This window comes from Pocillopora damicornis, chromosome 12 (genome assembly GCF_964200805.1).
Source record: "Pocillopora damicornis chromosome 12, jaPocDami1.2, whole genome shotgun sequence".
Lineage (NCBI taxonomy): Eukaryota > Metazoa > Cnidaria > Anthozoa > Scleractinia > Pocilloporidae > Pocillopora > Pocillopora damicornis.
The window spans coordinates 4,752,395-4,772,474 of record NC_142681.1 but is presented as its reverse complement, the minus strand read 5'-3'; the positions used below and the strand labels follow the sequence as shown (position 1 = coordinate 4,772,474).

Below are 20,080 nucleotides of genomic sequence, written 5' to 3'. Positions count from 1 at the left end.
GCTTCCTTATGCTATGCAGTTCATTAACTTATGCAACCCTTTTGACCTATCAAAAGTGAGACTCAACCAAGCGGGTTTTCCCGCACTTAAGGGAGTTTATCCTTTACACCTAAACTCTAGTATACATATTCTCCATAATGTGCTCTACATATTTATTATGGTTCTGCCTTAGAGAATTTGTTTAATGATCAAGTGTTTTTTAACTTTAGTGATCGTTTAGTTTATTTTCATGACCTTGATATTCGATTCAGCAGTAATACTGAGAAGAGAAAATAGATAATCTTCTCTCTTGGGGCTGAAAGGGTTAGGTGTATACCTTTGATTTGATTGGCTGTTGGGATTACGGTGTTTTTTTGGTTTTTTTGTTGCTTTTGTTGTTGTTGTTTTCTTTTTCGTATTTTCTTTCTTTTTTGTTTTGTCTTGTTTTTTTTTCTACGACACCTAATAGAAAAGCACTTGATAACACACAAATAAGATTTATTAATGTAATTACATGGCTTTTATCCTGAACAGAAAGACATGATTCCTGTACATTACGCTGCTCTAAATGACAGGGAAGATATCGTCGAATTATTTTTCAACGTGAGACCCGACACCATGACACAGATTAACGCGGTGAGCTCAGGAAAACCCCTCGTGTTTGTTTACTTGTTTGTTTTGTTGTGATTTGTGCGACTGTAGGTAACGAAGGTGCAACTGAATAACTTGGCCTCCGTCAAATATCTTCTAAAATCAGATGAAATAAATCATATTTTGAAAGTCAATTTTTTGCCTCACTCTCAACATGATGCTTCGCAGTTCAATTCCCAGTAGCACCCAACTTGTATCGCGGAGGCCCGGGTACGAATTTCGTCAAATTCTGAATTTTTCAGAATCCTTTTCAATATAATAACTTAAATTGCAGTCCAACTGCGAAGGTCAATTCTTGACTCAATTATCTCTTTCGTTTGCTTTTTCTTCTCAGGAGGGACTTAACGCGTTACACATCGCCTCCTCAAATGGAAGTCTCCAAGTTGTAAGGAAACTTGTTAAGCTCGACTTTGCCAAATGTTCATCTGATAAGGTAAGGATTTTTCATAACCCTTTAACACTCAAAAGAGATTAAGATACAGCTTCCCCCCTCAATATCTATATATTATCTAGCAAAGAGATAATGAGAAGTACTCAGTTATCAGGTAATATTTGTCATTTTTATCTAGTTCCAAATTCTTGCAACTAATTTACGACGAAATGTGTTGCAACTGGATGGGAGAATTAACAATCAGATCTTGGGAATGAAAGGTTTCAAAGAAAGAGTGAACCAAATTTTATTTGTAAATCTCCCAACTAAACATGACAGTAAACGGATTTAGGCTAACGTGTTCACATTTTGTGATGCCACACAGCTCAGACTATACAATTTTTCCTTTGTATCATTTGTCGCATGTGGAAGACTGCACGGAAGTATGTGCGAACAGAATATTTGCAGCCTTCCATCACATTATCTGGATCTAGGGATAAAAAGGACAGATTTAAACACACTAGCCTAATTGAAGTTATCTAGTTCTTGAACAGGAGAACATGTAGTTTATAAATTATTCTTATTGATTCTTGTTAAATTTTGTTGTTGCCTGTGTAAACGAGAAAAGGGTACCCAAAAAGCCATTCCTATGAAAAATGGCGGGAGCATGGGAAGTTCTTGGTAAAAGAGGATTTCTGATATGAACAAAGATATTGTCTAGGCTATTCTATTAAGACTGCGATGCCGAAAGCAGAATGTCAATATACATTATAATCCCTGAATCGGACATTAAGGTCACTTCATTCCCTAACCCTAAGCCATTCTTCACATACTACTGCTGTCAAGGTTTCCTATCAATCTCCGGCCCTTGATTAATTTGTCGCGTATATCAAAGAAACTACCTTGCTAAACAGTTTGTCTCAAAATCTCTTGTCCTGTAGGGCGTCTTGTGCAAACCTCTTCTGTTAGCTGCTCGCGGAGGCTATAAAGACATTGTGGAATTCTTGCTTCAAAATGGAGCTTCACCGACTGAAGAAGACACGGTAAAAACACCCTCATGTATTGTCCTGTTTTCAATGTTATGAACTGCCAGTTTCTCGTCATGATAAATGAAACCAAGTTAAGCAGAGAGGTACTAAATTTAAAGCATTATCAGTTAAGCAATGTAGGATGTAAAGCAAAATGAGGCAACAAACTGTAGTATTTTCCTCTGTTGAACGCGAAACGGGCGTGAGAAGTTCTGTGTAGCGGTCACATTAGTTACCTCATCAGAGAAAAAGTTAAGTTCCTTTACTCCATCATTTTCCAGCCGCTTCCGTTGTCGCCTCTAGCGTTGAATAAGAGAACATCTGATGTGTGGTCATCCACCTTGAGTTTTATTCAACTCGCTGGTTCCTAACTGCACTTTGAGATTAGCTCCTAACGTGTGGCTTCATAGTTCAGGGTAATTTAGCATTAGCAACTGAGTTGATAACGCAAATTGGCCACAGTAAATAGTTTCAAACCTGAGGTTTCGAGTGTTAGCCTTCGTCATTTGCTCCGACGAAGGGCTAACGCTCAAAACGGTGGCCAATTTATGTTATCAACTCGGTTGATAATACTAAATTACCCTGTTATACTCTCCAACCGACGCAGCATCACAGTTTCTTTAGAAACCAGCCCCCTTGCTTCACAGATCAGTTGGTAATAGAGCCCAACCAGTTTCTGGGAGGCCTAGGTTAGAATTCTGTTGAAGCCCCAAATTTTCAGGCCTCTTTTCTGCACTGTCTCTCATTGCAGTTTATCTGTAAAGATCATCTCTTTGCGTGCACCGCACTTTGGGATGCTCAGTGGTGAAAGATACATATTTTGTTTCATTCATACTTGTAGGAGGGCAACAGTGTTCTACACTTAGCCGCCAAGTTTGGTCAAGTCAAAGTTATTGATATGCTATGGGGGAAAACACCTCTTAACCGAACCAGTGTTAAGGTTTGTAAAAGTTTCTTTCCATTCTTCCTTGTTTTTTTGTGATGTTCCTTCAGGAGACTCTTTGTAAGTTATCCCTTAAACTCCCATGAGTAATCAAAACAATTTTTCCTTACAATATCAAGCAGGCAAGTAATGGGAATAAAGAAAAATATCAATTAAGGGGTTTTTAGTTGATCCAATACTAAATTCTCCTAAGTGACATCGTAAGAATTGTATGGCAACAATTGTATACAGTAAGGAGAACTTCTAACAAGATCTTAGGAGTGAATGCATTTAGGTTATGAAATGTCTGAATTTCTTTCCCTTTCGAGCAACACCCCGCCCATGGGTCTGTTCTCACATGCACTCTTTGTGGTGGTGATCACCTGAAAGTGTCACTAGAATTTCCCTTTTTTCAAGAGTTGGTACCTGAAAGTGGCTAAAAAATACGACATTCCTGTGGAATTCAACCATGTTCAATTCCATGTTAAAATTCCCCCCCTCCACGGGCCCCCTTCGCGACATGTTGCGGTGGTAACCGGCAAGTGGGTTGTGGTTAGTGATGTACTTTGTCAAATTTCTTTCAGAATGGAATGACAGCCATTCACGTTGCTGCCTTATATGGTCAGACAGAGGTTGTACAGGAGTTTCTCACTAGGGCCCCTTATTCTGCCACGCTCGTCAGTGAGGTGAGGTACCAGTAATTGTTACTCATCGTTGTGTGATTTTTTAACTTTTCTGCAAAAACTAACCGACTGATGAGCCTGAAAAATGACGATCTTGGTCTCTTTGTATGATAAATTGTTTGATGATCTTTCAGGTTGGTAAAACATTTTGTGCATTTTTCATGTAAGATGTTTTTCATTAGTCAGAAAACGGACACCTTAAGCGCTAAAACTATAGCAGTCACAACAACCAATCAGAACAAAGGGCATACCAGAAGAAGCCAATTAGAACTAAAAGTAATCACGTGGGCCTGGAGAGCGGGAAAATGTATTCATTAGTCGCGATTAGTTTTAGATTTGCAAGTGATTGGCTGAGAAGATGGCGTGTGTTTTCTGGACCAATACAACCCGGATTTCCCTTAACACCCCAATGAAAAAATCCTTTTAAGATCTATTTACTATGCTCTTTTTTTCGGCACGAAAAAAGAAAGGATGTTGGAGTTTCTAACTTTGTTGCAATGTTGCTCTTCAAAATCGGATTAACTCTTGTTTTTATTTTAGCGTCCAGTTCAAGCCGATGGTGAAGACGAAGACGATGACGTGAGCACTTTTTTACTTTTTTTAGTTATCGTTTAATTATTTACTTCTTTGAATTGACAATTTTGTATAAAACTTATCAAAAGTAACCAAAAATCTCGATTACTTAAGAGCTTGCGGAAAAGAGGAAATGTAACCGCCACCTACGTCGTAAACAAGATACTTCATAGCTGGGTGCAGCTCAGATATTGTCCGCATTCTTGTATCTATCTTTGTCCCCTTCGCCAAAACGTAATAATGACCCGAGAAGTGAACCGTGACAGTAGGGATACAAAATAAACTACTTAAGTAATGTTCATAACTGCGGAGATCGCTTCCATATTCGTTTCTTCAACCGCAATTCACACCTAAGATTTTCATATATTTACAGTCATTTAATCAAAAGTAAAATTGAATTTAAAAAGTACGGCAGTACTTGGCTTCCATACCTCAAAGAAAGTCCACTGTCTCTACACAAGAAAATTAAAATTTTTCCTTTTTGGTGAGAGCATAAAGTTTCTCAGTGTATGTTATACTGTTTTTTATGTCAGTATGGTTTTACTTCTCTTCATCTTGCCGCTCAAAATGGCGACAACACTCTGGTGCGGGCCATTACCAACCATCCTGGTGTGCGAGTGGACACTGTGACCGGCAAGGCGGTAGGTTGAATGCCTTCTTCTGTTCAAAACTCTTAGTACGCAAATTAATTCAGAGTGACTTACAAGGTGACATCTTTAAGATTTCCCCTCAAAACCACACCCCAAAGTAGACGTGGTGAGCAAGGCCCTCTGACAAAATTTTGTATACTTGTTCATTCATTCATGTATTCATTCAATTCTAATCCGTTTATTTCTTTTCCTAAGCTCGTGATGTTCGGACGATTTGTCAGCGAGACAAATTTGATTGCATTGAGAGAAGGGGGACAGTTAATTTGTTCTCACTTAAGATTACCAGTGTATCAAAAGTATGCGACACAACAGAGCACGTGCCCCATGCTTTTAATGACGTGGTTCAAGGTCCCTCTGGCTACACGTTTTTCTCTTCTTTTCCATCTTTGCAGGGTCGCACAGCACTCCATATAGCATCCATGGAAGGTCACATTGAAGTAGCCAGCACTTTGATAAGTAAAGCCTCAGCTTTACTTCAGCTGACGGACAATGATGGTCGAACACCTTTACACCTCGCCTCTGCTAATGGCCACAGGGAGCTGCTGACGATCCTGATTGGCCAGGGAGCTGATATTGACTCCCAGGATAACGTATGCTAACTATAGATCATTATTTTGGGAAATGCACGACCTTGACTCCTTCCTTATCCAAAGAAAAACTTCGTCAGAGTTTTTTGTTAAACAGTCTTTAGCGAAAGTCGTGTTTTTGGGTTCTCTTTTTTTCAACCAACGGGACAGGCTAGAAGGTCTCGTATTAAAGATATGTGATTGTTTCTTCCTAGATGGGTAATACGGCTCTACACATTGCCTCCGAAGCTGGTTATATTGCGGTGGTAAAAGTGTTGGTGGAGTATGGAGCTTCGCCTTTGATCGAAAACAAGGTCAGACGTAAGGAAAACTATGTTATCCCTTTTAGAGGGACTCAGCGTTTCATGTAGAATGCGAAGAACGCTCATTTGCTCATTTGCACTGCACATTCCAGCCTCAGTTTATCATATTTGTCATCTTCAATCCATGTCATTTCTCTTCCTTAGAACACACCTTTTTTCTTTTTGCTTTACACTCATTTCTCTCATTTTAATCTACCAAAAAGAACTGTATGTTAAAATTTTTCTGTTTTCCTTCTGCAACCATTATGAAAAATTCAAAGCCTTCAATCTAGTGTGGGAGCGCGGTGGCTTCATGGTTAGTGCGCTCGACCCCGGATCGAGTGGTCCGGGCTCGAGCCCTGGCCGTTGTCATTGTGTTGTGTTCTTAGGCAAGACTCTTTACTCTCACAGTGCTTATCATCACCCAGGTGTACAAATGGGTATCAGCAAATATGCTGAGGGTAACCCTGCGATGGACTAGCATCCCAACCAGGGGGGAGTAGCAATACGCCTAGCCGCTTCATGCTAATGAAACCGGAGTTAAGCGCCGGCCCCATGGGCCACTTGGACCTGTATAAAGGCTTACTTTTTTCCAATCCAGTGTTCACGACCCTTTTCCTTTGAAATTTATTTGATACAGTTTTTGACACTACAACAGTGCTTTTGCACTTATGATGGACCGCTGACCGATGTCGATAGTTTGAGGCGTCGATATCTAACATTTTGGTGTCGATTTTCCTCCAGGCTGAAGATGTACCTATTTGTCTGGCAGTGAGAGAAAGACACCTTGGAGTGTTGGATTTCCTACTCAGTCAAAGAGTAAATCATGAACGACTTCTGAGCAACAAAAAGGTATTTGATGGCTGTAACGTGTGAGTAAGAAACCAGTCATCGTTTATCACTTGGGAGGGAGGGAAGGGAGGGGATGGTGGATTTTGTAAGGATCACGTGGTTTTCAGGGGGAACTGAGGTAGATCAGCCGTCACTAACTGAGTATGAATTGAGGTCTGTAGAAAATTGAATGCCAATAATGGGGGATCAACCAAAATCCAAGAAGGTCCTTTGTACACCTCGAAAATATATTTTAGGAACTTGTCAAACAGAACATATCAACCATAACAATAAAATTTTTTCTGTCGAATATTCTGATAATTTTACGCTTAACTTTTAACAATAAGTCTTAACGTGCTTAAGAGTGAGTAGTAACTCCTGTGGATCACATAAGCCACGCGACGTTGATTTTAAGATTTATTGCAGGTTTTTTTCCTTCATTGACCAACACTTTTTCCGAATAGTTATTAGTGATTTAAACCTTTAACACCCAGCATCTCATTGGTAATTCTCCGTAATTTCTGTCATACAATTCTTATGATGTTAGTTCAGAGAGTTTGGTATTGGATCAACTAATGATCCCCTAATTGATATTTTTTTCAATTCTCATCACTTGTCTTCCTGATATTATATTGATATTGTAAGGAGAAATTCTCTCTTGGTCACTTATGGGAGAGAAAAGGTTCATTTCTGGATCCTTGATTTTTATCTTTTGTTTGTTTGTTTTGCAGTTTTTGCTGGACCTTGTGATTTGTTCTCGTTCATCCAATTGCAAATCTTTGATGACCTTTACTCTCAGGTAGATTTATATTTTAGGTTTGTTTAATCAGTGGTTATCTTATCTAGAAAGCAAAAAGATAATAATTTCCAAGTACACTCTAATTTTTTTTTTTTACATATGGATGTATAATTTAAAAATACTACCGTCGTCTTCGTTTACATCCAAAATGAAGTGCTCGCTCTTCTTAGTATTTTAACAAATATACAGAAAACTTGATTGTGATAGTAACATAAAGCTGTACTATGCCAAGGTCCTGGTCGAGCTCCAGTGAAAATTGACGAATGAATGTGGAATGAGGCTCCTTGATACACTAACACCTCGTTTCAGCGTTAAAGCTCTTAGTCGCTTCATGCTCAGGAAACCGGGATTATCTCTGGCATCGTGGTCTTCTCAGCTCGTATGTCTTACTACGCTCTACTGTTACAGTTTCTGAAGGGAAAAGCGATAAAAACTGATGATAAAGTTTTGTCCACTTTATACTAATGGTTTTGAATACACATCTTCTTGGGGGTATTTTCCTCTGGTTCAAATTCGATTGAAACTGTTTGTGACCTTCCAACCTGCACTGTATGAGCACATTTTGTATTGCCACGCATTTACTTTGAAGTTTCATTATTCATTTCATGTATTTTATCCACTTTTACTTGTAGGTAAAGTAAGTACTAGTTAGTTGCACCCCTCAAGCATGTAATGCTTTCTTCCTCGTCTTGTTTAGATAAAGGATACTGCTAACTTACTTACTTAATTACTTACTTAAAACGGGAAAAACAAACTAGGTGACGAACAACTGAGTATACGCGAACGTACAAACCAACGAAAGCGTCATGTAAAACCGAATTAAGTGATAACTAGGTTGCGCGCTTGCAGGTCTACAACTGTGGTGAAGCTGCGTAAACACTCTCATTCCCATTCCTATAGCAGTTTCGCCGGCCAAAACACAGCTTCTAGCTACCCAGGTTGAGTAATCAACAGGTCGAAAATGTTACTCCCGACAGAACTCCTTGTAAAAGCCAATTATTAACTCAATATCTTTTCTTTTTTTTTTTTTCAGTGCACCAGCCCCTGTGCACATTTCATCGTTCCTGTCGCGTCACTACCGCATTGAAACTACTAAAAACAAAGAACACGCAAACGAGCTGGAATTGGCAAGCGGTTTCTGCGAAACCGTGGCAAAGGACCTTATCAGCATCTCATGTGCCGAGGATTCTGGAGCAGTGCTCAACTCAATTGACGGTAAAAATGTGGCGTTCCTCGATTTCCTGATCGAATGCGAGCTGAAACAGTGTGTTTCGCATCCTTTGGTTCAGCAATATGTCACTCAGATCTGGTTCGGTGACCTCAAGTGGGAGGACTGGAAATTCATGGTTTTGTTCCTCGTGGCATTCTTGTTCCCGCCCATTTGGGTATACCTCTCACTTCCGTTCAAGAACAGGCACCGCAAGATCCCCATCATCAAGTTCATCTGCCGGCTCATCTCTCACCTCTATCTCATCCTAATTCTCTGTCTGACGGTGGTAGTGCCGTGGAACCACGACGGTAGCGACCTCTTACCCCACTGGTACGAATACCTTTTATTCATGTGGATCATTGGTATGCTCCTGACTGAGATTAGTAGCGAACGGGAACGTAGCGGGCTTGGATGGGTCCCTACCCTTGTGATCTTCTTGGTACTGTTTGGCGAATTACTTCGAATGATTGCAATTGGTTACGATGGTGAAAAGAGAGTTGAAATCGTGTTCGCGCGGGACCAATTTCTGGGCACGGCGCTGATGCTAAATGGTCTGCAACTTCTTCAGTTCTTGTCCATTCACAGGTTATTTGGTCCTTGGGGAGTAATCATCGGTCATCTCGTTGTCGATGTCCTTCGTTTTCTGCTCATCCTGACAATATTCTTCTCCAGCTTCGCGTTGCAGCTCGCAGCAGTGTTTAAGCCATTGGAGTTGAAGGCTGCCAACGACACGGACCGCGGTGCGATCTCAGCAAAACCTGCAGTTCCCTTTCTGAAAATCGTGGAACTCCTCTTCTTTGGTATCTTTGGACTGACAAATCAAAAGGACTTTCTTTCAGACGATAATGTGCGAGCGAAAGACATGTCTAAAGTGGTGTTCGGACTCTACAACGTGCTTGTAATAATCGTCCTAATCAATCTCCTGATCGCCATGATGAGCGACACCTACCAACGGTTGCAAGTCGCGTCGGATGTGGAGTGGAAGTTCGGACGAGCCAGGCTTATCAGAAACATGGAACGCGAGACCTCCAACCCAACGCCGATAAATCTCTTCTCGAAGCTGGTCCATGTCATCAAGATGCTGTATAGGTCTCGCTGCAGGTGCCGAGTGCAAGAGATTGCTGTGCAACAGGACGACAACAATGGCGTATGTGACACTCAGAGACGCCGGCGATTGAGCGTCATGGAGGAGTCCATGGAGGAAGATGCTTATCAAGAATGGAGTCTAATCCAATCCGTTGTCGACTGGGACAATGTCGTTGAAAAGTTTCTGGATTCCAGGGGAGAGAAAAGCTCAAGAGAAAAACACAGGCGGACACGACGAGATCAAAGACGAATCATGCAACTTACCAAGTCGATCGATTTGTCTGGAGCCACAGACGAAGCTCGGGATGATAAAGTTCTCAATCGCGTCGCTGATGAAGCGGCCATCAGAATGAATGTTCTTAAATCCTTGAAATTGTAACTAATGCAGTACGTAATGTTTCTGACAAGAAATTCAGGTTCATGATCAAGCAAAGGTTCTCAGCCTTGACTCGTCCACTCAGACACTTTTTTAAGTGTTAGAAACCCTTAGATTAGCCCCCTAGTTTATATTTCTTCTTTGGTTTTACTTCTAACTGTCCTCTGAACAACTTGTCGTATTGTGCGTTTTGAATTGTGGTTATCAAGACAGTCAATTTCACGACGCTGTTCAAGGGTATCTCTTGCATTCATTTTTTTTATCTTTTATTTCATCTCTTACGTGGATATAAAAGGACTGCACATATACAGTATTGGAAAATTGACTTATTATTTCCATGAAAACTTATAGTGGTTTGATAGACGTGAATGATACCGTACAGTGTTTAGATGAGGAATATGTGTGAATCACACCCTTGCGGTTTTTTATTTACTGTTCTTGAAAAACAGAGTAGACTCAAGAACCATGAAGAAAACCACGGCTCAAGAAACTGTTATTGAACAGATCAAGATTCAGTTTCGTAACTAAATATTGCAGAGTTATTTTAAAGCTACAGGCTTATTTATTTATAGATGTACAAGTTGTTTAAAGCCTCATAAAGCGCGAGATTTGGATATGCAATGTGATGCGCGAAAGTGCCTTTCGTCCATCTTTAGTGTAAAAAAATAAGTTGAAATAAATTGTTTAAACAAAAGAAACAATCAGAACTTTGGTTTTAAGTTGTATTTTCACCTAGAATTTATCTTTAGAAATCACTTTTAAAAAACGTGTAATTTAAATCACTTACAAATGGTCACGTCACGCATTTAATTTACTCGGCTGATCGTTTTGCTTTCTTTTACGTGTTTCGTTTTGCGTTCACTGACGTATTTCGTTTCTGTGTTCATTTTTGTCTTCCGTTACATATTTCCTTCGTTATCCGTTAACGATAGCTTACATTGTTGTGTAATTCATTCTCTCCATTATGTGTTTCATTCTATGCTTAGTGATGTGCGCTCTGGCATATTCTGTGACGTGTTTTCTATTGTTCTCTGTGGTCTGCTTGATATTTGCTTACGTATTCAGTTGTCCACCGTGTCCTTTTGTTTGCCCACTTTATGAACCACTGTGAATTCACGAAGACATGCACGGTTGTCCATCAACTTGCGAACGTGTTTGAATTGAATGGAGTCACACTTGTGATTCACGGGAAACAATCATAAAATAGGTGGTGGAAGTCATTCATCATCCTCACAAACTGAGAGGAAGAGGCCTAAAAAAGAATGAGTCAAGTAGAAGGTAAGACAAACCCACTTCAGCTCTCGAGATATAAGTAGTAATCCTCTTTTCTGGCTATTATACATTTCGCAGCTGGCCAACTTGCGCACCTGTAGTTTTCTCTGTCGTGGCATTGATACATCAGTATCATGAGCACTTATTGTATTCCTACCACGCGATTGCTACAGTAGCACCTTGCGCACCACTAGCTCTTCCAATTTTCTTTTTCATTTGATTGTTACGTTAGTATCGCGCGTACTCCTGGTCATCTCTCTCTTTGTTATTGTTACATTACGATCTCCCTCACTTGTAGTTTTGTCTGTTATTTGATTTTTGGATTAATATCTGGTGCACTTATAGTTTCAAGTGTCATGTACTTGTTTTGTTTGTATCTCGTGCACTTGTGGGTTTCTCTGTCATTTGATTATTGCGTTGCTATCTCACGCACTTGTAGTTTTCTGTGTCATTTGATTATTGCGTCGGTATCTCAAGCACTTGTGGTTTTCTGTGTCACTTGATGACTGTGTAAGTGTCTTACGCACTTGAGGTTTCTGTGCCACTTGATTATTGCGTTAGTACCTCACGCATTTGTGGTTTCTGTGCCACTTGATTGTTACGTTAGTGTCTAGCGTAGTAGTTTTCTGTGTCACGGATTCTTACGTTAGTATCTCTTGTGGTTTTATGTGTCACTGACTGTTGAGTTAATAATATCTCGTGCACTTGTGGTCTAATATGTCACTTTATTATTGCGTTAGTATCTCACGCACTTGTAGTTTTTTGTGTCATGTAATTGTTACGTTAGTACCTCGGGCTTGTGGTTTTATATATCACTTATTGTTGCGTCTGTATCTCGCGCACTAGTAGTTTTCTGTGTTACTTGATTGTTGCGTTAGTATCTCGCGCACTTGTGGCTTTATGGGTCACTTAAGAATTTGTTCATGCTTAGCGTGCGTATATCGAGTTATGGATGCACGCGGGAAGTTTGGAGAGCGCGAAAAATGCGTAAGAGTAGCTCGAGGCGCAGCCGAGAACAACTCTAGCTTTTAGTGCTCTCCAAACTTCCCAAGTGTATCCATAACTCGATATACGCACAGCTAAAAGTATGAGCAAATTCTTTTATAACAGAGCGACAATAAGGATCTGCGCGAAGAAGCCTTTTATTGTGACAGAGAGCAAAATTCTCACAACGCACAAAAAAAGTAAACAAACGTCCCTATTGGCTGGTCAAAAACACGCAACATTTTATACTTTGGTTTGAGCGAGAACATTTGAGCCAGTTAACCGATAACAGTGAATGAAAAGCACAAAATCTACGGGTAAAATGGAGAAAATCAAAGCCAAATGAACTCAAGTGACACTAAAAAATGTTTTAAAAGTCAAAGACCCGAAGTTATCAAGGGTTTTGATGGTTCAAAATAACGTTTACGCTGCCGTGCAAGGTGCAACTGGAGAAGACAGGCTGCAGGAAACTTGCAGTTTTCTCCTGGGCAACCACCACACTATTATTTTGACGAACAGTTATGGCTGCAGCAGAAGACTCAGGTTGGCTGCGAACATTGCATTGCTCACGTCATCTTATTTACGCACGAGCGTGCGCAAATAAAGATTTTGTTCATAACGGCTCAATAGGAATTATATAGGGCAAGCACGCGCGCTACGTTATAATTTATTATTGCGTTAGTATCTCGCGCACTTGTGGCTTTCTGTGTCATGCAATTGTTACGTTAGTATCTCGCGCTTGTGGTTTTATGTGTCACCTGTTGTTGCGTTAGTATCTCGCGCACTTGTAGTTTTCTCTGTCATTTGATCTTTACGTTATTACTTCGTTCACTGGTAGTTTTCTGTGTCATTTGGTTGTTGGGTTAGTATCTCTTTACTTGTAGTTTCCTCTGTCGCTAGATTGTTGCGTTAATATCTTGCGCACTGTTTGGTCTGTCAATTGATTGTTGTTCTAGTATCTCGTTCACTTGTAGTTTCCTCTTTCATTTGATTGTTGTGTTAGTATATCGCGCACTTGTGGTTTTCTCTGTCATTTCATTGTTGCATTAGTATCTCGTGCACTTGTAGTATTTTGTGTCATGTAATTGCTGCATTAGTATCTCGCGCAGTTGTGGTTTTTTTCTGTGTCATTATATTGTTGCGTTAGTTTTTGTGCAATGATAATTTTGTTTATCATTCGAGTGCTGAGTTCTTAACTTGGTCACCGTTACTCCTCTATGTCACTTCATAGTTGCGTTTCTATCTCGCACACTTGTAGTTTACTTTGTCAATTGATTGTTGTATTAGTTTCTCGTTTGTTGGTATTTTTTGCGACTAGATTTTTACATGATTATGTAGTGCACATATAGTTTTCCCTCTACCTTATTGCCACGTTAGTTTTCTGCGCAATTGAAGTATTTTTAATGATTATTCGATTAAGACGTTTGCATCTTACTTACTCTATAGTTTTTTCTGTCGTCTGATTCTCAAGGTTGCAACACGCACAATTTCATTTTTGCTTGTTATTTGATTATTGCGTTTGCATCTTGTGCTCTGGTAATTTTCTCTGTTATTTAACTTTATTATTCTTTATAGTGTTCTTCTTTCGATTTTTACGTCAATATGTTACACACCAGTTTTTTCTTCGGTTGCCATGTCTGTTTATCCGCTTGTTTTTCTGTTTTAGGTATCAATTTAAGTCTTTTAAAGATGATCGGTTCAGACTATTAGTCAAAGTAAAATTTGTCCATAGGTTGTTTCTTAAACTTGGACGCAGTATTTTAAGGGCAAGTCCCTCTATTGTATTCGAATGATCCCCCTCATTGGCATTCAATGCTCTGTATTTTCTCTTTTTATACTCTGTTAGCGACGACTGATGCCCCTTCCGTTCCCTTGAAAACCATGTGATGCTCACCAAGATCCTTCCAACCCCCCTTCTCCACCCACCTTAGGTGAAAGTTAATAACTGGTTCCTAACGATTAGCTTGACTTCTCGTCCCAGGGTTCTCCCCATCGTTTCAATTCAAGATGGCGCGATTAGGAGTAACAAGATGCAGGACTCCCAGCAGTCTTTTCGAGTGTTAAGATGCGATCACCGGCCATGTTGCCAAAGAAAAAGAGAAGAAGACTCTCAAAATTCTTGTTCTATGGCATTTTGCAGAGGTTTGTTCCTTGTTTGAAGTATTTGAAGCGACTAAAGTATTTTGATTACTTCACGCTAATCTTGAGATACTTAATATTCACTCTGTTTTTTCGCTGGATTCGGGACACGTGCAGGATCTACACAGCATACCCTTTAAAGGAGAAAGATTTTCTCGCTTACAGTATCACTTCGTGAGAAGTGAGAATGTGGAATACGGAGAATATATTGCTAATATTAGGATGCAAAAGGTTAAATAGATATACAATAGTTGTATCGAAGTTGCTCCCCCTTTCACCCTTAAGCTTGCCCGAGTGATATGTATACTTCTCTAAGCAATCTCAAGACATTATCCTGAAATAAGGTGATAAGAAAAGACAAGCTAATCAGTTTAACCCTTGAACTCCGAGATCAAATTTGTAATTCTCCTGACTGTCAACCATACAACTGTTATGATGTTAGTTCAGAGAATTTAGTATTGGCTCAACTTATTATCTTCAAACGGATATTTTCCTTTGTTCTCATCACTTATCTGGTTGATATTGTGTTGATATTGTAAGGAGAGATTCTGTCTTGGTCACCCATGGGAGTTAAAGGGTTAAGGATTTTGTAGCAAGACATCACCACTTTCCTTCTGTCCCTTTTTTTATCACAAGGAAATGTAAGGTAAGGACAGAGGGAATTGTTAGACAGAGTTTAGGAGTTCAGGATTTTCTCACAGTTTCCTATGTTAAGGGATCCTCATCCTACTAAGATAATTCATTTTTGCTGGTATTTCAAAGTTAACAAAGTCTGATTGACTAACTGTGTCATCACTGACTGACCTGACTTACTTTGTGATTACATTACTGACTGACTGACTTACACCTCACCTGTAGTCTGTGATTACATTACTGACTGAATGACTGAGTGACTGAATTGCACCTGTACTCTGTAATTGCATTACTGACTGACTGACTGACTTACACCTGTACTCTGTGATTGCATTACTGACTGACTGACTGACTTACACCTGTTCTCTGTGATTGCATTACTGACTGACTGACTTACACCTGTACTCTAGATTGCACTACTGACTGAGTGACTGACTTACAACTGTACTCTATGATTGCACTACTGACTGAGTGACTGACTTACACCTGTACTCTGTGCTGAGTATAACTGACTGAGTTTTGTATGTATGTATGTAGTGACTGACTTGCACCTGTACTCTGTGATGACATTACTGACTGACTGACTTGCACCTGTAGTCTGCAATTACATTACTGACTGACTGACTTACCAACTGAGTGACTGACTTGTACCAGTACTCTGTGATTGCATTACTGTCAGAGTGACTGACTGACTTACACCTGTACTCTGTGATTACACTACTGACTGACTGACTGAGTAACTGACTTGCACTTGTACTCTGTGATTGCATTACTGACTGACTGACTGACATGCACCTGTAGTCTGTGATTACATTACTGACTGACTGACTTACACCTGTACTCTGTGATTACACTACTGACTGACTGAGTGACTGACTTACACTTGTACTCTGTGATTGCATTACTGACTGTCTTACTGACTGAAGTACACCTGTAGTCTGTGATTACATTACTGACAGACTGACTTACACCTTTACTCTGATTACATTACTGACTGAACAACTGAGCAACTGAATTACACCCGTAGTCTGTGATTACATTACTGATTGACTGATTGACTGACTGACTTGAACCTGTACTCTGTGATTGCATTACTGACTGACTGACTTACACCTGTAGTCTGTGAGTACATTACTAACTGACCAACTGACTTGCATCTGTACTTTGTGATAGAATTACTAGCTGACTAAGTGAGTAACTTACACCTGTACTCCATGATTGTATGACTGATGACTGGATTTGTGATTACACTATTACTGACTGACTGACTAATTGTGTGATAACATGACTGACTGATTGACTATGTGATTACATTATTGGTTGACTGAATGACTAACTGTATGATTACATGGGTGACTGAAAGTCTGTGTATATAAAACCTGACTGATTGATTGCTGTGCACTAACTGACCATCAGAATGTCTGATAGAGCAACTGACTATGCAGCTGCCAACTGATTTTAATTTCAAATTCTTGAAGTTTTTCATTCATTGTGCATTTCCTCATGATGTCTTCTGCACCTTCAAGGTTTCTTGAATCCACAATATTAAAACCTTTATGTCAGTTATAGCAGCATGCTTTCTGCTTATTAAATAATATATCTACACGTGACTTTTTCCAGCAATGCATTATGAATCAAACAAATGAGCAGTCAAAAGTGACAGTTATGAACATTTGCAAATCGCAAACCAACAACCCAGAAAGTTAGTTAATTTCAAATATCACAACTTGAAATGTGAATGTGCATTAAATGGCCAGTGTAGGAATAACCCTGCTTAAAAGAAATGTCTCTTGAGCATTATATTTAATTTAGAAAGTGCCTTTTTAAATAACAACAGAAACAATTGTTTAATATTATTCCCAAAACCAATCTCTTGAGTACTGTACAGTAACAGTGTTTACAGTTTGCTGTGGTGTCTTAACCTGATTTAAATTGTTAAGGTTACTCCTTTTGATTTAAATAGGCAAACTGTAATGAAAGTCATTGTTGTTACTTCATCATGAAACATCATTTCAACGTAGCATTTGTCTATTAAGTAACTATCATTTACCTTTATCTTCTTGATCGTTCCCTTTTGAAACACTTTTATTTAAGGGGGTAGTTGCTGATGTTAAGTCAAACCTAGACTCCTGTTGGTATTTACATTAATACTAGGATTGATGAAAGGAATTTTTACTTTGTAGGATAGATGCTGTAATGAAGATGAAATGGACCAGAGTCCAAGTGATCAAGATGTAGCAGTAATCTTAATGCAATGATTGTCTTAGTTTGTAATCCAACTGTTGAGTGAACAAGGTAAACAAAACTCTCTTGTAAGCTAAGTTCAGTTCTAAATTCATGTCTGACATGCAATCTACCTTAAATACCATGCTTTATTCTAACTGTGTTTAAGAAATGATTTGGCTCTTTTTATTCTTGCTGGAAGATACACATAAATCCTTTACTAGGGCTTTTGCCTCTCTTAAACCTGTAACTCCCAGTGATTAGCATGTAACCTCTCCCTACAACTTCCAAAAGTTATCCAGCAAACAGGTAATGAGAATACTCAAACTTATCAGGTAGAAGTTTTTATCTTGATCTAACACCAAATTCCTTTAACTACAAATTCTTGTAAATTACAAAGAAATGTGAAGCAGACAGAGGAAAGAATTAACAATGAGATATTGGGAGTTAAAGGGTTAAACTTCCCCCACTCCACCCTACCCCCTCCTGGGTCTTAGTTCTATTGGTAGAGTTCACCTTTGTTTCATGTTTTAGTTGTTTAGAAGAAAGGATCTGTGATAACAAATCACATTCTTTTTTTGCATTGGATGGTCAGTTGATCTAGAAAAATTTCAGTTTTTTTATGGAAAGAAAATCACTTTTAGATTTCTCAAGAGGGTTATTGAGAATGGCATGAACTTTAACCAACGAGGTTAATGTGTCCTCATCTGTACATGCAAAAGTTGCAAATTGGGTACTCTGAGATGAATTATGGCTTTTGATGCATAATTGCAGTCAATCTATTGCATAAAGTAGGCCATTTGTGAAACTGGAAGATGAAGCCTTTGAAAACTCACGACCCCTAATATAAGTGTTTTGATCTACTAACTGAGCTGTAAATCTATCTGAGGGCTGAAACATCGAGTCACAAGAACCTACTTACTGTCTTGGGAAACCTTGAAAACATAGTCAATCTTGAAATTTAGTGATTTTAAAGGCAGCACAGAACAAAACCAAGTATTGAACATGTTTCTCATTTACATGCATTTTAAATTCCAAGTGAGTTTAAGAATTTGTAATGTTAGAAGTATGGATTTTTCTGGAAAAGGGAAAAAAAACATTGGTCTAGATGATATAAAGGTAAAGAAACACAATGAAGATAGGGACTTTATTGTACACACCCATCCCATCTCCTTTCTTTCTCCCTCTTGTGCCTGCCTCTCATTAGGCCTCTAATCCAAATGTTAAACAACTAAAGTTAAAACTAATATCTAGGATAGGAATGGAAATTCTCCTTCAGTTTTCTGACGAGCTCTCTTTACATTCATTAGAATCTAAGCATGGTTCCTTGGTAAATTGCATGTCAATATCATCTGACACAGTCAAACCTTCACAAGTGATAACCTTAAAGAAACAAAAAGTATGGCAACTTTCCAATTTACTGTCAGAAATTGGAGAGAAACTTTAATATTTTGAACCTTCAGTCACTGGGATACCAGTGTTCATGTGTTTGGAGTCACGTCTGGATCAAAACTAAATTAAAACATGAAATGAAAATTGAGTTTACTATTTTTAGAGATTTATTGTACATTTTTGTCGGAAACACCAAATCAACATTGGATTTCTTTGTTGGGAGGAGATTAGATGAGAGAAAAAACATGCAAGTGTTGAAAGAGATGGCTGCCCAAAGGTGTCCTTAAACCAGATTAGACCATTAAGGTCACAAGAGTAAAGGAAATGATCACCAACCAAAGAAGCTCTTGATTGTCAAACAAATTCTCCGTCGTCACCTAAAGAAATGTATGTGGAACAGTATGGAGAATATGCAAATTGATGATAAGGTGTAAAGGGTTATGCTTGCCCCTTGCATAAACCATTATTTAATTAATTAATCAACTTATTTTATCCAAGGTTGTTGTTTGTGGATGGTTTGACTGTATTTTATTTACTGTGAACACAACATTTGGCATTTTTTATTTACATGTAAATCTCTACGGCTTTTTCCTCAGTGAACTTATCATGAATTTCAGTTATCTTTTAATGTTCCTTATATCAGTTTAGTTTAAAGCTTTTTGGATTTCAGAAAGTTCATCGAATAGAACGTTAAGTCGTTTGTATTACGTTGAGGAAACTACACGTTTATCAGTAAACTAATTTTAACAAACATTTTCAAAAGAACGTCACACTTCATGCAAATCCGCTTTAGCACCTATTCTTTTCAAAAATTTTCATTAAACTTTTCATTTCATTTTTCTATTAGATTAAAAGAAAAGAATCTCGGAACTGATTTTAGTCAAATCAAAGTGTAGCGTTGCACGGCTCAAAAATTGAAACGTCGCCAGTAAGATTACAAACTTGACACAGCGGGTTTGAACCATTGATCAACCATCAATTTTTAAAACTATTAGGAATTTTCTTCAAGTAAAATGCATCAAAGGTTTATTAGTCTCTAGCGTTGGACATGATTAGCCAAGTGTTAGATTCATATATATTGATTTACTGAATAATGCTCAAAATTAATGGGAATTTATTTCGTAACTTTCTTGTGTTCTTAAGAGAACAAAATCTAGTGGGGGAGAAGTTTTAGAAAATTTACTTGAGCTCCTCAATCATCAAATAACTTGAATTAATATACCACTTGAGAAATCAAAATCAGGATATAGGAAATTGATGTTACATACAATTTTTGAGACTAACATTGAGAAACAAGTGATCGGAACGCACTTGAAGAGAGGGAAGGCACATGCTGAGAAAACCTATAATTTGAAAGTTAAGTTGTGTTCACAGTTAATTTATCTTAGTCTAAATAACACTGAGTGGTACA

General features: G+C 38.7%; 1 protein-coding gene across 14 annotated transcripts in view; it reads left to right on the top strand.

Moving 5' to 3' along the window:
* The window catches only part of LOC113681538 (uncharacterized), a 41,637-nt gene extending 30,907 nt beyond the window's left edge, over positions 1-10,730 (top strand). For all 14 annotated transcript variants that reach the window (XM_089188744.1, XM_089188735.1, XM_089188739.1 and 11 more), the window contains 12 exons: positions 514-615; positions 965-1,063; positions 1,942-2,043; positions 2,870-2,968; positions 3,535-3,636; positions 4,174-4,212; positions 4,740-4,847; positions 5,249-5,446; positions 5,638-5,736; positions 6,469-6,576; positions 7,287-7,354; positions 8,388-10,730. In XM_089188744.1, the coding sequence (XP_089044870.1) occupies positions 514-615; positions 965-1,063; positions 1,942-2,043; positions 2,870-2,968; positions 3,535-3,636; positions 4,174-4,212; positions 4,740-4,847; positions 5,249-5,446; positions 5,638-5,736; positions 6,469-6,576; positions 7,287-7,354; positions 8,388-10,029 (2,766 nt within the window). In that variant the 3' untranslated portion in view covers positions 10,030-10,730. The remainder of the gene's footprint in view (positions 1-513; positions 616-964; positions 1,064-1,941; positions 2,044-2,869; positions 2,969-3,534; positions 3,637-4,173; positions 4,213-4,739; positions 4,848-5,248; positions 5,447-5,637; positions 5,737-6,468; positions 6,577-7,286; positions 7,355-8,387) is intronic.
* Positions 10,731-20,080: the final 9,350 nt, after the last annotated feature.